A 16,578-nucleotide genomic window follows, 5' to 3' on the forward strand; every position below is an offset into this window, starting at 1 on the left:
GTAGGCACACACGGATGACTTATTGAGTAGTTTGAGCTTGAAAGCAAAAAATAATTAGTTAAATTATATCCAAACAAATCATTGGGTGAAACACCCGAACCACCAATAACTTTATTCAATGGGATATATTTTTGTACCATGTTTCTGGTTTCACTACACGTCATAGCATTAAAAATATTAGGAACATAGATGGGTTTATGAGTTGTCTAGAAATCAATTTAGAAACTTTAAATAGACATTTCAGATAAAATATATAGATGTGTTTTAAGGTTTTTCATAAACTATTCACATATGAGGCAAGGTAAAAACATTTATTTTTATATATAAGCATACAGTACAACGACAAAAAGATCTCCTGTGAAATATGTCCTGAAAAGGCAATTAAAATGCCAGTAATATTTTTATTCTTTTATGTTGATTTAGATGTTAGCCAGTGGGACAGCAGTAAGTTTACAGATTTACAACGCTAAAATCTGGGTTTCGATTTCCCACGGTAAATACAGCATATAACCAAAGTTTTTAGATATTTCACTAATGTGTTTGTTTTCCTTTTCTATGAAAACTACACAACTGTGAAAAACAATCGTGGTAAATAGAAATTCAGAAAAATGTAACAGCTACTTGCTTTAAAACTAAATAAGGTCATATCTTGGTGTAACATAATAAATATTAATTTGTTATTAAATATTATGGATCACAGATACATGCAATTAGTGACATGAACGTTCTTCATTTCTCCTTAAACTTATTTGAAAAAGAGTAGATACAAAATCTGCGTTGTTTCATGTGATAATAAACACTGTAAGGCGTTTGTAAATAATTGGAATATTGTCACACTTCAATCTAACCTTAATTTAACAAAATAAAGTTTGTACGCCTTCAATATATTATCATCAGTTTCATAATTTTCTCATTGTTCTAATTTGTTACGTCAAGTCATAGTCAGCCAATCAGTGATTCGAACAATATACGATCTCCAGAGTTCGTTTTCAATTAAATTTTTAACAACGAAACGGTTAAATTATAATTTATCACCATCTAAAGTTTTCACAGTTTACTTTACTTTGATTTACGTAAGAATATCTCAGCAAGAAACACGATAAACGATAAACAGTGTCCAATACCCAAGATAACAAAAACTGAAACTGTTTCGTTAATGTTGATAGGAACTAAGTCTTGCTTGTTTATCCCATCTGTTAATCGACAGCTGGAGTTAGTTACGGTCCAAAACTTATCTCTCCATCTCTCTGTTATGCCCATGGCGTTCAACCAAAATATACTAGAGGAAATAAAAAAAGTGAGGTTTGGTCATTCGTTTCTCTTTACCATTAATTGTATTGAAAATGTTTACAGTTTCTTATTTTATGGTATATTTTCCGTTTTATATTCCCTTCTCAAATAGTAAGTACTTTGTTATATTATGTTTTAACAAATATTTCCTTACTTAGGTATAAAATCTTAAAAAAATATAAATTATTATAAAACTTCATTTCCGAGAATTTTGTTCAGTGTTTATCTTTAGTTTTCAAGTTCAATCCTCGAGACGTTCTAGTTCTATTCTGTTGAGAAGTTTTATTTTTATATTCTACTTTTACCAGAAATGGAATCTTGGAGATTTTTTGTATATTTTTCAAGTTAATGATCGTAATCATCATAAATATCTAAAGCGCCTGATTTGGTGACTGTACAAGAACTGATAGGATAGTCTGAAAATTTAAAATTATGTCTTTTTTTCTGGAACAATTATAGCTTCTCAGTGGCATATGATTATGACAAGTTAATCAATGCAAAATTGTCAGCACATAGGTTTATTAATAGTAATGACGCAAGAAAAGGTTTATAATAAATTTTCTCAGCATGACATCAATAAAGATCTATATAGCATAGCAACAAGTTTGCTGGAAAAATTATGTCAAACTCCAAGATGTATATGTTTCATAGAAAAGTGTGATCCTTTTTCTAAATGTTTCCTGTACAAAATATCAATTGATAAGGCTCAGATACAAGAATTTTAAGAACATTTAAATAAATAAAAATTCCAATTAAAGACTAAAGTGAAAAGAATATATAATATATTACAGAGCCAGATCTGCTATATCCTGTACCGACGAAGCCTTTTGTCCAATACTAAGGCTATTCAGATCAGCTATAGTACGAAAAACATAATAATGGTTCTGATGCTAATTGTATCATTAAGCTGCTTCAATGATAACTGTTTTGGTGTGAAGTTATAAAACTTGAGTGATTGTTATTTTTATCAGTTTTATTTAAATCACTACACATCCGAATTGGGATAAGGAATGTTACAGTTTTCTGAAGGCCTTCGTATAGTTACTTTTATGACATTATTGTAGATAAATTGGTACATAATATGCTTTATTATATCATAAACTATGATCTTATATTTTGTTTATTACACTAATCATAATTACTGTTATTCCTTTGGATTCGGCTTACTTCATATTCTGCTACTGTCCATAGACAATCATGATTTTGGTAGTGTCACATTTCTAGATGTTGACAATCTAGACTGACACTTCCACAGTCAATACATGATAAACTTGTGGAGCAGAGACACTATCCTTTACTACCTTAAAATTACATGAATATTTTTTTATTAATAATTCTTCAAAATATTTAATATTTTTCATAATAGGTCAGTTAAGTAATAGGATTGGGAAGTTTAACCATTGAAAATACAGGACAATATTTCCTAAGTTAACGTGACAAATGATATTAATTTTTCAAACTGTGCGAATATTGATAAATTTCTTACTATTTATTAAATATTTTTCTAAACGGGCTATCGTACTGAAAGGCTATGGCCCAGTTAGAAGGAAAAAGTTCCTCTTTGGCGATGTAGAAATCACACACAGTGCTGGATCCATCAGAAAGCTGTCGCATCTTATAATCCATCATGGCTTCCTCATTAATCCAGGCCACAGAGCCATTCCTCACAAGCTTCATAATGCTGCCATCATCGAGACTCAAAACACCGTACTGAATATTAGTTTCCCAGAGTGTTCTAAAATACTCGGACCTCTAAATAAATTGATGAAAAGAAAAGAAAACTTTTGAAACAAGGTAGTTTCAAATTTCGTGAAAATTTTTCTTTAGGTTGTTTATGGGTTTTTCTTAAAACTTGTGGCTTATGATTCCTTTTTTAAATAAGTTACCAGTGCGTAGTAAAATACTTAATTCAATTTTTTGACTTCTTACTCAAAAGTAAACTTAGTTATGGCAATCGAAATCAAAATAGAACTAAATTAATTATCTGAATATACAATAAAACTCAGAAGACGCACAATAAAGTACATTACTTAACCCTCTTTTTTAAAGATAATTATTGGCATAGTATATGCTAGCGAACAGGAGCTGTAACTGTGTTGTCATCCGTAATTTTTATTAAAATGAAAACGATTTCAGTACTGTAAATATATTAAAATACTGAACAAACTTACAAATATTCTTCAACCGTTTTTATAAGCTTAAAGTATTGTTCCAGTGAGTTAAATGTCCACTGCAGAAAGGAGAAATAACCAACAAAGTCTCATAGTTTATTTAACGTGAAGTTAATCAGGTTTTGCAGCAATAAGATGACTACATGTAACATACGAAGAAAATTATTTGGGAACAGCTCAAAATTGAGCTGTTGTATGTGGTATTTGAGATTTACAAACCTTAAAGTAACTATGAGCCAAAGATCCATTTGATACAACTAGTTGAAATGAAGGATACTTTGAGGTGAAGCCTTCTAAAGTATTCACTGGACTTTCAGTTTTCTTAAGACTTAAAGTAGACGTTAGATTTCCACTGTAGACAGAGCTGAAAATAACCATAGTAAACCACCAAGCGGCCATTACTATTCTTGAACTCGCTGTTTCCGGCAACCAAGCACATCCTTGAGAGAATTAAACATAATACATTTTACAAAATGAAATTAAAGTACACGCATATATATATCCTAATTCTGTCCTGTTCGTATACTTTTCGTCTCTTTTCTGTTGAGTATCAGAGAAGGTGTTTAATAATAATAATAATTATCGTCTCTGTTCTGTTGAGTATCAGAGTAAGTGTTTAATAATAATAATAATTATCGTCTCTGTTCTGTTGAGTTTCAGAGTAGGTGTTTAATAATAATAATAATTTTCGTCTCTGTTCTGTTGAGTTTCAGAGTAGGTGTTTAATAATAATAATAATTTTCGTCTCTGTTCTGTTGAGTTTCAGAGTAGGTATTTAAAAAAAATAATAATTATCGTCTCTGTTCTGTTGAGTTTTAGAGTAGATGTTTAATAATAATAATTATTATCGTCTCTGTTCTGTTGAGTATCAAATTAGGTGTTTAATAATAATAATTATTATCCTCTCTGTTCTGTTGAGTATCAGAGTAAGTGTTTAATAATAATAATATATGAGACTGATTTAATCTTCTTCCATCTGGCAACTCTGCTTAGATCTATGACGTAATATTTTTTGTCTACAAGTTAAATTTTAGAAAGAGCTTGTTGTGAAGGACACAATATTTTCTATTTTTTTTATAACTGGGGAGTTACATATTGATAACGTTATTTCATATGATAACTTACATTTGCTACATGAACGATTAAGGAATATTGTACTTTGTTACTTAAAAATAAGTCACATACATATGCATTTACTGCTAATAACAAAATTTTGAATTTGCATAAAATAGTACAATAATTAATAAATTGAATAGAGCTAACTTTCGACAAAAATGATCTTTTAAAGTAACATTATGCGAGAAATGTCAGATTAGGTCTATTTAATGTTGGAAAAACGGCTCGGCATAACACTCGACTCGTAATCCGAGGGTCGCGGGGTTGAATCCCCTTCACACCAAACATGCTCACCCTTTCAGTCGTGGGGACGTTATAATGTCACGGTTAATCCCACTATTCGTTGGTAAAAGAGTAGGCCGAGAGTTGGCGGTGGGTGGTGATGACTAGCTGCCGTCCCTCTAGTCTTACACTGCAAAATTAGGGACAGGTAGCGCAGATAGCCCTCATGTAGCTTTGCGTGAAATTCAAAACAAACAAACCTTGAATAACAAGTTGTCGATACGAGTTTTCCAAACATTGTTCTACAAGTTCTACTACAGATGATGTTTCATTTTCTGATATATTGCTATACACAAAGGTGAAGAGAAACATGACAATTCCCAAAACTAACATGGCAAAAACTAACGTGATCCAGAGCTGAAAAAATAAAAATTATGGTTAACGACACATAGAAATAAAATATTTTGTGAAATCACAATAAAAGACACAAAGTAAGAAACTTAATACTATAAAAACTGTTATTTTCATCAAATAACTAATTTCAGGAACCACAAGAACCTCTTTTTAACATTTTAATATATTGTATACATCCATATAAATACACACTTTTCCACTGATCTCCCTTTTTTGTTTGCTATAATTTATATTTTTTCCCGAGGTAAACAAAATGTCAGTGCAAATGCTAGCCTGTTTTCTCGTATATTCAAATTAGGTACATTAACGGTGATCGTGAATTTAATTTTAACCAAGCAAAATTAAACTTTGTTTCACGATTTGGCCCGGCATGGCCAAGCGTGTTAAGTCGTGCGACTCGTAATCTGAGGATCGCGGGTTCGCATCCTCGTCGCACCAAAAATGCTCGCACTTTCAGCCGTGGGGGCGTTATAATGTACGGTCAATCCCACTATTCGTTGGTAAAAGAGTAGCCCCAGAGTTGGCCGTGGGTGGTGGTGGCTAGCTGCCTTCCCTCTAGTCTTAAACTGCTAAATTAGGGACGACTAGCACAAATAGCTCTCGAGTAGCTTTGTGCGAAATTCAAAAACAAACAAGTTTCACGATTTTAATAATTACCTAAGTTTGCATTAAAAAAGTAAAATGTTTAGTCTTTTTTTGATAAGAAACATATTATTACAGGTTTCTTGTGCAAGATAGGGATAATGCATAACAGAAATAGAGATTGCTGTTATATATATCATCAACACATGATCCATTTAATCAACCTTGTACGCCCTTCCTCAAAGCAGTGCCAATTCTTATGACTAATTCTTCCTGTTTTAATACTTTTGATAATTTTACACTCTTAACTGTTTACTGTATCAGAATTTTATATTACATGCAATTATTTCTGTCTTCTTTTGGCTATTTCTTCAGCTTATCCAAAGTCACTATGTACAATTAAATATATGTAAAACTAACCATTACTGAGTAAGGTTCAAAAAGAATCCAGGCACGACTTAGAAAACTAGGCGATTTGTAAATGAATTTTGTGGTTTCGTAGAAAACAGGGTACGTGAAATCAACCACTTGAGCTCGTTCTACATCCCAAGAAAGATCCGCTACTGCCATGTCTGCCACCTAAAATGTTACGTATTTTATTATCTATAGTAAGTATTGGAGAGTTGAATAACGCATCAGTTTTCAGAAGAAATTATTATTAGTACTTTTAGATTAATAGTTACACTGATAATTACTAATCTCTAACAATTTATCATAACATCCTTATTTAGAGTTATTAACTACACACACAGGCTATCATAGCTGCAAACTTCAGTAAAATAGTATTTTAGAACAAAAGAAATGGTTTTCTAACCCTTTTGATGTTAAATGTTCTTAGAATAATCATTGAATAAAGTAAGTTTGAAAGATTCTGTGCTACACTATATAATAAATTGTGTTTTCAATGTTGATTTATATTTTATTATTACATATATAAGTTAGTAAGTAAACAGATAAAATCATTTAAAACGTTCTTAGTAGAAGGAATGAACATATTATATATACATATTATTATTTATAAATAACATATCACTGTGCATTGATGTAGAAAAGTAAAGAAACAGTGCTGTAATACTTAAGTTCACACTGCTTTCGTAGTTCTCTCAAGGAATCCGGCATGGCCAAGCGTGTTTAGGCGTTCGACTTAACTTCCTGGTCGCACCAAACATACTCGCTCTCCCATGATGGTGCGACGGGGATTCGAACTAACGACACTCAGATTAACCCACCTGGCCATGCTGGGCCCCGAAAAGAACTAGCAGTGTCCAAAACTTGATTTATCTTTTTAGATTACAAGTGTTTTTAGACATAAAAATGCAGGTTTGTTTTATCTTTTTCTTTCAGGTATTCGTGCAAAGTTACACAAGGGTTATATGAAATGATTGACTATAGAGAAAAGACAGCTAATTAACAAAGCATGTTTATATTAATTTTTATTTTTTTAAACAAATATTATTATTTTCTTTTATTATCTTCAGATTAACAAGCCCGGCATAGCCAAGCATGTTAAGGCATGCGACTCGTAATCTGAGGGTCGCGAGTTCGCATCCTCGTCGCGCCAAACATGCTCACCCTTTCAGTCGTGGGGGCATTATAAATTACGATCAATCCCACTATTCGTTGGTAAAAGAGTAGCCCAAGAGTTGACGGTGGGTGGTGATGACTAGCTGCCTTCCCTCTAGTCTTACACTGCTAAATTAGGGACGGCTAGCACAGATAACCCTCGAGTAGCTTTGCGTGAACTTAAAAAAAAAAACAATCAGATTAACAGCCCCCAAATGATAAATCTGAGAGTTTATTGCGCTAAAATGTGTTACCAGTGTTCTTGGTTGACAGAACACAGATATCCGATTGTATAGCTTTGTGTTTAACAGCAACAACAGAATTTAATAATGTTAGCACGTTAGAGGATTAATATTTATTCAACATTTTTCCCGTTGGTTTTGTTACATTTTATTTTTTCTTGTTTATCTTTACACTGATACCTATCTCTTTCATTTCAACAGCGACAAATCTCTACGCCCGTCATTCCACATTCTATATTCGCGAGCCCTTCGTTATTTCTGAGGTGAGATAACAATATACGTTTTATCTGTTCAAAACATTTGGCTTAAAATGATAGGAAAAGTGTGCAAACAGATTTTTAGTACCACATGTACGTATTCATGTCTGATTAAACAAAATGCCTTTTTTATTGTTCCATATAACACAAGCTATTACAGAACAATGTGACTAGTGACTGACCCACAAGCTGTTTAACCTACTTTTCTTTCATTCCATTCTTTCATCGCCATCAACAAATTTTGTTCTCGCCGGATTATCAGAACTTTTCTCATGAAAAATATAATGTTTTGAACTTGTCCTGTTTGTTTGTTTTTATTTTCGAATTTTGATACAAAATTGCGTGATCGTTATATGCGTTTAGCCGTCTGTAGCTTGGAACTGATAGGCAGTGCAGGTACTCAATAAAACTCGCAGCCAAGCCTTGTGCTATTGTTGTCTGTCCGAATACTGGGGATAGAAATACACCTTTATTGAAATTAATTGAAACAAGACGGAAAATTACGATTTTTCAATTTTTTTGCGTTTTATTTCTGAGAATTTAAAAACTACTCACAAATTAATACATGATATGACAGCCTTTATTTTTCAGAAGATCATTAATACGCTTTGGCATCGAGTCCACGAATTGACTGCAATCTTTACTAATTTTTAGATTGTGGTACCACACTTCAACTATGGCCTCAATTAGCTTATCTTTCGTAGTACAGTCTTTTCCACGAAGTCTTTCTTTACAAATAGTCCAAAGATTTTCAATAGGATTTAAGACCGGAAAGTTTCCAGGCCAGTCCAGCACTTTTATTCGTGTTGTAGTCATAAAATTATTCACAAGTTTCGAAGTGTGGCATGGAGCCAGATCTTGCTGAAAAATGCCAGGTCCATCTAGAAATCTCTTTTTCAATTCTGGAACGACTCTTCTCTGCAAAACTTCGATGTACTGTGGTCTTCGCATCATACCTTCTACGATATGTAAGCCTCCGACGCCATAGTAGCTGAAAAAGCCCCAAAACATCTTCTTTAAGGGATGTCTTACGAACTGATTGATGTGAGATTCTCGAAGTTTCTCACCTGGAGATCTGCGAACATGCAGACTTCTTTGACCCTGTACGAAGAAATGAGTCTCGTCACTAAATAACACCTTCTTCCATTGTTCTTGCGTCCAGTTCTTGTATTTCAGATCCCATTGATACCGTTTTTTCTTCATTGACTTGGTAAAAAGTTGTTTTTTGATTGGTCGCCTTCCCCCCCTTCCAACGCAATTTTGAATGACGTAATATTTCTCAAAGTTTCGTCATATATCCCAAAAATAGATCGACCGTACTGCAAAACATAGCTAATGACGCCGTCTGTGCGAATAAATGACTATTAAAGGAAATCAGCGGGTCCAGCGAGCCTACACTGGCCGCCATGCTGAAAATATTGTAAAATGACCATTTGTTTCAAACAATTTGCACAAGGGTGTACGCAATTATAGCACTAACGTGGCTCTAAATTATGAGGTACTTTTCAGCGGTGATGGAAGGCGAATCATGAATCATCAGGTTCACGGTGCAGACACGCCACTCGATTCGCCACGTTCCGCCTAAACTTGTCCGTTAGAGTACAATCAATTTTCGTTTGTACACTAATAAAACTTATATCACGTTTAACATGCAAAATTTTTCTCGGAAAAAAATCGGAGTTTCTTGTATTACCAGAAATCCTTAATGAAAGTTAAGATTTTCAAATCCTTTTCTTTGTAAACATGCATTTGTTTTCTGTTATTCCATTATCAATTATAGAAAGATACAGCCTGTCAAGATACATAAAAACTACGGTTACCTCAATCATCAACTTCCACAGTCCTGTATCATTTTCTTTATTTTCACTTCTTTAACATAAGTTGTTGATGTAACTACGTGTAATAAAAGGTAGTTATGCAACAGTAAAAGCAGAAAATATGTACCGAATCAGTACTTACCCCTCTTGTTAGTTCTCCAATCAATCCATTCCAAGAACCATTTTCTGATTTTATACCGTAATGTTTCTCCTTGGGGTCCTGAACAGAATAGCTATGACATTTAAAAAATACTTATCGTTACACTTGTTATTTATTTTTTATTATAAGACGTTCTTTTTAACTGTTCTTTAAGCTTTATTATTATACTATTATTTTATAAATACCTCCAAAGTTTTTAAAATAATGGTTTACAATGACAGCTATCGTTTGGCAAGTGAAGCTAGTTTTTAACTTTTTATTTGAGAAAAAAGTGAAATAATATAACTACATGAAAATGATATATATTTATTTTAAGATAGGCATCTCGTCAAACAGTAGGTTGATCAGTAAATTCATAAATACCTGAAATTCAGAATTTCAGCTAAGGCGTTAACCACTGTAAACATGTACCCAGACCACTGAGTGCTGTTACCTTGAGGCTTTTGTCGTACGGGGTACCCCTTAAATGATAAAAAAAAACAGCAACAACGTAATTTTCAGACATCTTACCTCATGCAAGTGATGATTTTCTAGTTAAACTAAATAGCGTGTATTAGTTTTCAATTCTGTTACTAGCAATATAACAAAATGTATTAGATGTTAAATTGCTGAATTTTCCATCGCACGTTTTATATAAATGCCATTCTTGAAACGATTAAACCATATTATCTGGGAAATTAGCGAACACGAACTCTCTATAGAAATATAAATAAAGGATGACTCAATCTACTCAAACGGGAAAATTATTTTTAGTAATTGATAAAGGTATTTGATATGTTGAAGAGTTCAAATTTAACCAGTTTATAAATGTGACTTACCCCTACATACATACATATACAAGTCTGTGTTCTTTGACTAAAATTATATGGACGATACAACAAAGTAAAAGGTGAGATAATGTCGCCCCTTAGATAAAGTGGCCATCCCCAGTATATCAACAGTTATGACATATTGACAATGGTTTACGTGACCATATGCGTAAACATAATGGTGGACTTCAGTTAATTTTGTTTTACAACAAATTTGATCTATTGCAAGCGCAGTAAATATTTTATGCTTACAACAAAATATTTCACAGAATTTCACCTGTTTGGTTTCAAACAATGATTAACTATAGTCAGCTGAATATGCCGTGAAAGAAACACATTTCAAGTTTATTGGATTTTTAGGATGAACGGTTGTGGGTAAAGCGGTTTCCCCATCGTCCTGCTGTTTCCTGCTGAGACTGTTTAAATAATTATTTAAGTGATTGAATTACATTTGCTAAATACAAAATATATAATGTAACCTGTACTTGTAATGAGTTAGATATGGACCATCCTATCCATTCTTGGAGGTCTGTTTTATACTTCAACTAATATAAGCATTTCTTCAATATATAAAAAAAGGTTTAGTTGAACTATTATCTGCTGACAAGTGTTTTAGACCTAAGATTTGTAGTTAAGAAATAAAAAAACACAAAAATAGATTAACCGAAACATTTAATTTGGAAATTGTTTCAATTAAATGTACAAATAATACTTTGTACAAGCTAGTAACATATTGTTTATAGTCCCGTAAGCAATTGTTTTTACATACATTTGTACTTATGTTATTTTCAAATCATATTTAAACCTTCTAATTAGTATTACAATCTTTTCCCAGTGGTGCAGCGGGTATTTCTGTGAAGTTATAACACTAGGAACCGGCTATCGATACCTCTGGTGGGCAGAGCACAGATAGCCTATTGGGTAACTTAGGGGTTGCCTTCAAACAAGCAAGTATTAAAAGTATTAAATGCTGAGAAAATTACCTCTGATATTACTTTTTAAAAATAAATAAAATAACTCAACAACTTTTAAAACAATCCTCAAATGACTGAAGATAATTAGTTATGTCTCTTCAATTATTTCAAAATAAATTTAAAAAAAAGTTTGATCTTACACCCAGTGAAGTTACTCTTAAAGTTCTATTTTGGAGCTTTATGAAAGGTGGAAAAAACAGATCATGTGGTCCTTTGATCCCCAGATTCTTGAACCAAGTTCCTTTTTGGTGGAAAATTATGTTTCCATCTCCAGGTGAGTATGATGACCATATTTTAAATGTAGTGTTCTAAGAGGGATTAAGAAACAAACCCTGAGTATATAACCCGTTATAACTTGAACTTATAAGATTAACTTGAAATTAAAAGTGCAATCAATATTCTATACATTCGGATCACATCTATTTTACAAAGAGAAATTCAAAAATGAAGCACCTATTTCATGTCTATTCTGGTATTTCTATTCATTAACTAATGTATACATTATAGGAAGCAAGCAGACTTTCGTAACAGTGCTATAGCAATAGATAAATACTATTATAGATTGTGTTGCTGTCTATATTATCATCAGTTCCGTTAAATTTTCATTTATAAATATTCAGAGTCAAAGAGTTATTGTATTTTAAGTTAAATTACCTTCGACTTTATAAAGGAAACGTAGAGTAGAGGGCGCTAGAAAAAGTGAAAACGTTTGAAATCTGAACTCTTGAAGATTTCAGAATATTTTAGTTAATTATGTTTAAAGAAGAAATTAATATTACTATTTATAGTATGTTGTGTTACTTATTACTTAGAATATAAGTTGATGTAATAAGTTTTGCAAACAACAGTATTAATATTAAAGTGTTAAATTAAAACTTTGTGATGTAAATTAAAAAAATTAGAGTCGGCTTTGTAAATGTAACGTGACCATAGATACAGTTTAGTTTATACATAAGTCATAAAACAGGCTAAATATACTTTATTACTGTATAAATATCACTTACAGATTGGTTATCTGTCACTTATTATTTTAAAGATAAATGTAACTGTCAGTGAGAAGATAAGTTATTGATAAATTGATCTAACTTGTGTTGCCAATAGGCTACTTCAATACTTATATGTAGTGTTAATTACTTACTTCCACGCTATAATACTAAAGAGTAATGTAAGTGCTAGGCGGTGTCATGGTTTGTAATTTGATAGGTGAAAAGAGTGACATTTATTTGGAATATTGGGAATGCCGTGAACATTTCAGGAAGCTAGTAGTGAAAATGAGTAATTTGTATGTAGGCTTGGAGATCAATCTTAGGCCATACTGAATAGAATAGAAGTAATATATTAAATAGAAGGGTAAAGTGTTGAAAATGACAGCAGAATTCCACAAAAACTTAAGCTTTTGCATCCATGTGATATAAATGCCAATAATCGATAATGGCTTTTATGGCGTTAGAAATACTAATAATAGGGCCAGATATATTGGATTTAATAGTAATAAGAAAATTCTGTTAGGTAACAGATTTCGTGTAAATGAAAAACTAGGGGAAGGAAAGAAATCAAAAGGTGCAGATAGCGTGAGAAATGAAAAACATAGGGATGTTATAGGTGCATATTTAGTAGGGTACATAAATAGGGTAGTATCTGGAGTAATAATTAGATGATGCTATCCAGGTGCATGTATGGAAGATATAATATATGGATTAACGATTGCAATAAAGGATGCCAGCAGTGGTGATGTCTTTATAATGCACATATGTGTTTGTGATGTAAAGAAGAGTACATCAGGGGAACTTACTGTTAAAATAAAATCATAAGTAGATTATTAGGGCTGAATGGTAGGTTTAAGTTAACATATAAGAACGAACACATGGATGGTTGGATTTGGAAGATCAGTTCCATGGGAAAAGGGAGCTCTTTGGAATAGATAGCTTACATTTTTAAATAGAACATGAACTGTCTAGTTTGCAATGATTTTTAACTATTAATTCAGTTTTAAGGACAACTTTAAACTGAGTCTAAATAGGAGGAATGTCGGAACAATGAAAAAGATATTAAAGAAATATATAGTGCAGAAACGAAGTACAGAAGTAGGTTTAATGATAGATTAACTTGTTACTATTGTAATGCTTGAAGCATAAAATATAAAGCAGAGGACTTTAAATCACCATTTGAATTGGAGGATTTTAATATAAGTGAAATAACTGAAATGCAAAGACATTTAATGGCTATAGGTTATAAGTTATTTAAAAAGAATAGAAAAATAAAAATAGGGGAATGAGTAGCTTTATATGTAAAATCAGATGTCCACCTTGTTCAGAATATCAAGGTTAATAACAACGAGGTTGAAACTATTTGTATTTCTCTTAGTGGTTATAAAAGTAGAAGGCTTTTAGACGAAATTATTGATAAACTCTACAACGAGACAATGAATTAAGCTGTAGAGAATTTTAATTTCAGGCATACAGATTGGGACACGATAATGTCACATTGTGAGGAAAACCGATTTTTAGAAATTGTTCAGAACGATTATCTTGACCATTCTGTTAAGGAGCTCACTAGTAACAATACTATTTTAAATTTATTGCTTCCTTTTAATGTAGATATTAATAAGAATGAGGAACGTCTGGGTTCAAGTGATCAGTGTCCAATTAAATCCGATGTTTGGTTGCATACTGAAATAAGAAATAACAATATCTTTGTTTCGAATTTCCAAAAAGCAAATGTTTTAGAGATGAGATAAGAATATATGCTACAAATTGGGCTACTGAATTAGTTAGCGATACTATTAAATGTGGAAACATTTGAATAATAAAGTATTAAATATTCAATATAAGTATATTATTTATAAAAAAACGAGTGGTTGCAAATAAAAACCTAAGATGACATACGAAAGGTATAAAGGATAAAATTAAAGAATTTCATCTTAAATTTACCTTTAAGATGGACGACTAATATGAGATCAAGAAAGTTAATTAAGTAGGTAATCAAAAACTAAGTGAAAAAAGGTTGAATGCAAGTGTGTATATTATAATAGTTAGGATTTCTTCAAATGCGTTTAAGTTGAGCAAAAATTTGGGTTGATAATATGATGTTTGAGTGATGACATAGGGATGTTTTATGTCTGATGATTATGAGATGGCTGGGTTATAAAATTCTACCTTTTCTTCAATATTTTCTAATAAAGATTCATGCAATATTCTTCATCCTGAACAGTTGATAGATGGAAACAAGATGATAATGTTCATTCTGAGCTTGTTGAAACAAAAAAGGGAAGTTTAAAGAATGATGAATATCCTGAGCCAGGTTATATGTAAGTTACTTACTAATTTTTTTTAAAGATCTTGAAGAGTGAGCAAGCACCAAAAGATTAAAAGTTGGCTAAAGATACTCATCTTTTTTAATGAATAGGATAAAAATTACACCAGTTATTCTTACATCAGAAGTGGGAAAAAAATTGAAATTTGGTAAATGATGCTTATCTTTAATGATTAGCATGGGTTTACTAGGAGAAAATCTTGCTTGACTAGTTTTCAACATTCTTTAAAAGAGGTTACTTCTTATGTAAACGGGAGCACTGGTGTGAATTTAGTTCATCTGTATTTTCAAAAAAACTTTTGACAAAGTGCAGTATAAAAAGCTTATTAAAATAGTATAATCTTCGGCATGGGGAGTATGTTGGATAAGTGAATAGAAAACCGACCAGGTGAAAGAAAAGCAGAGTCTTGTTAAAAATGGGACTTAAAAAATTGGATTAACGTTACAGTTGAATTAGATAAAGGCGCTGAATAGACCTTTGTTCGTTTTCATTTACATCAATGACATAGATAAAGACAGAGTTAAACTGATTCTTACTATACCTCATTTATTTGAGAAAACAAAATATGAATCCACGTTTTGGCTTTGTTTTTAATTAATTAAAGTAACGTGTATGTAAATTTCTTGTAATTTTCCTATAAAATACTGTACTAAAAGATAACTTATAAAATAAAAAATACGTTATTATTTTCTAATTACTCTTCTATATTTAAAGACATATCATATCTTACTGTTTCACAGTTTTCTTGACTACCCTGCAAGCTCTTATGGGGTTCATTAGAGCATTCATTTTGCATTTCTGTAGAGGTTTTTACCAGAAGCATTACCTTGTCTCCCTCAGTTAGATATGTTTTGTAATTTGCTACGTCACTTATCATTGTCCCACACGAGAGAACCCAAGGATTGCGAGGACCAAAGAGATCTAAATTCTGCAATGATACAGTTTTTTTAATACAAAATCAATTTTACTCATAAGTGATAAGAAACATACAATATTGTTTCAAACTCGTGTTTAGAATCTCATGCAAGTACATGAGTGTATCTCTAACTGTATATGTTTCAATAGCGATACAAACATATGACAAAATATACCATTTCAAGTACATTGTTATAGCGTCTTACATATATTATTTGCACGTTATTATTTACGTTATTATTTAGTATCGATTTAATTTTACTCAACAGTTTGTTTTTATTATTAATCTGGTGAAGTTTTAAAGGTATTTTCTCTGCTACATTTATAGGCATCATTAAACATTGAAGGTTTTAAGAGACATGCCATGAATTTGGGGTATTATAAATTTATTTTTATTAGTTGCAGAAAAATGTGAAAAAAATCATCTGAACAAGCGGAGTTTTAACTTGGTGTTACATTGTATATTTTCACATAGAATATATATAAATATTGTTGTACTATCTTATGTCCATGTAATTACTTCTCAAGGTTTGAATGAATCTTCACCAAATTTGTTATGGAGGCTCATTGGGTCTATGGGGAGATACATACAAATTTTCAGTTTTGTATTATGCGTTTCTATGGGACTTTATTGCGTATTTCACGATGATGATAGATCTTTAAAAGTTTTGGTATGGAAATTTATTGGGTCCATGGTGAGATACATGGAAAGCTGCGTTTTCGCTTTATTTCC

The 16,578-nt window shown here is 31.7% G+C and overlaps 1 protein-coding gene across 1 annotated transcript in view; it reads right to left on the minus strand.

Moving 5' to 3' along the window:
* Positions 1-310: 310 nt before the first annotated feature.
* Positions 311-16,578, minus strand: part of LOC143239552 (putative glutamate receptor) — a 33,699-nt gene continuing 17,431 nt past the window's right edge. The window contains exons 4-12 of the mRNA XM_076480731.1: positions 15,661-15,858; positions 11,758-11,925; positions 10,198-10,295; positions 9,817-9,907; positions 6,216-6,374; positions 5,060-5,216; positions 3,681-3,901; positions 2,777-3,042; positions 311-1,279 (exon numbers count right to left, since the gene is read on the minus strand). Coding sequence (XP_076336846.1) covers positions 1,060-1,279; positions 2,777-3,042; positions 3,681-3,901; positions 5,060-5,216; positions 6,216-6,374; positions 9,817-9,907; positions 10,198-10,295; positions 11,758-11,925; positions 15,661-15,858 — 1,578 coding nt within the window. The 3' untranslated portion in view covers positions 311-1,059. The remainder of the gene's footprint in view (positions 1,280-2,776; positions 3,043-3,680; positions 3,902-5,059; positions 5,217-6,215; positions 6,375-9,816; positions 9,908-10,197; positions 10,296-11,757; positions 11,926-15,660; positions 15,859-16,578) is intronic.

This window comes from Tachypleus tridentatus, chromosome 13 (genome assembly GCF_004210375.1).
Source record: "Tachypleus tridentatus isolate NWPU-2018 chromosome 13, ASM421037v1, whole genome shotgun sequence".
NCBI lineage: Eukaryota > Metazoa > Arthropoda > Merostomata > Xiphosura > Limulidae > Tachypleus > Tachypleus tridentatus.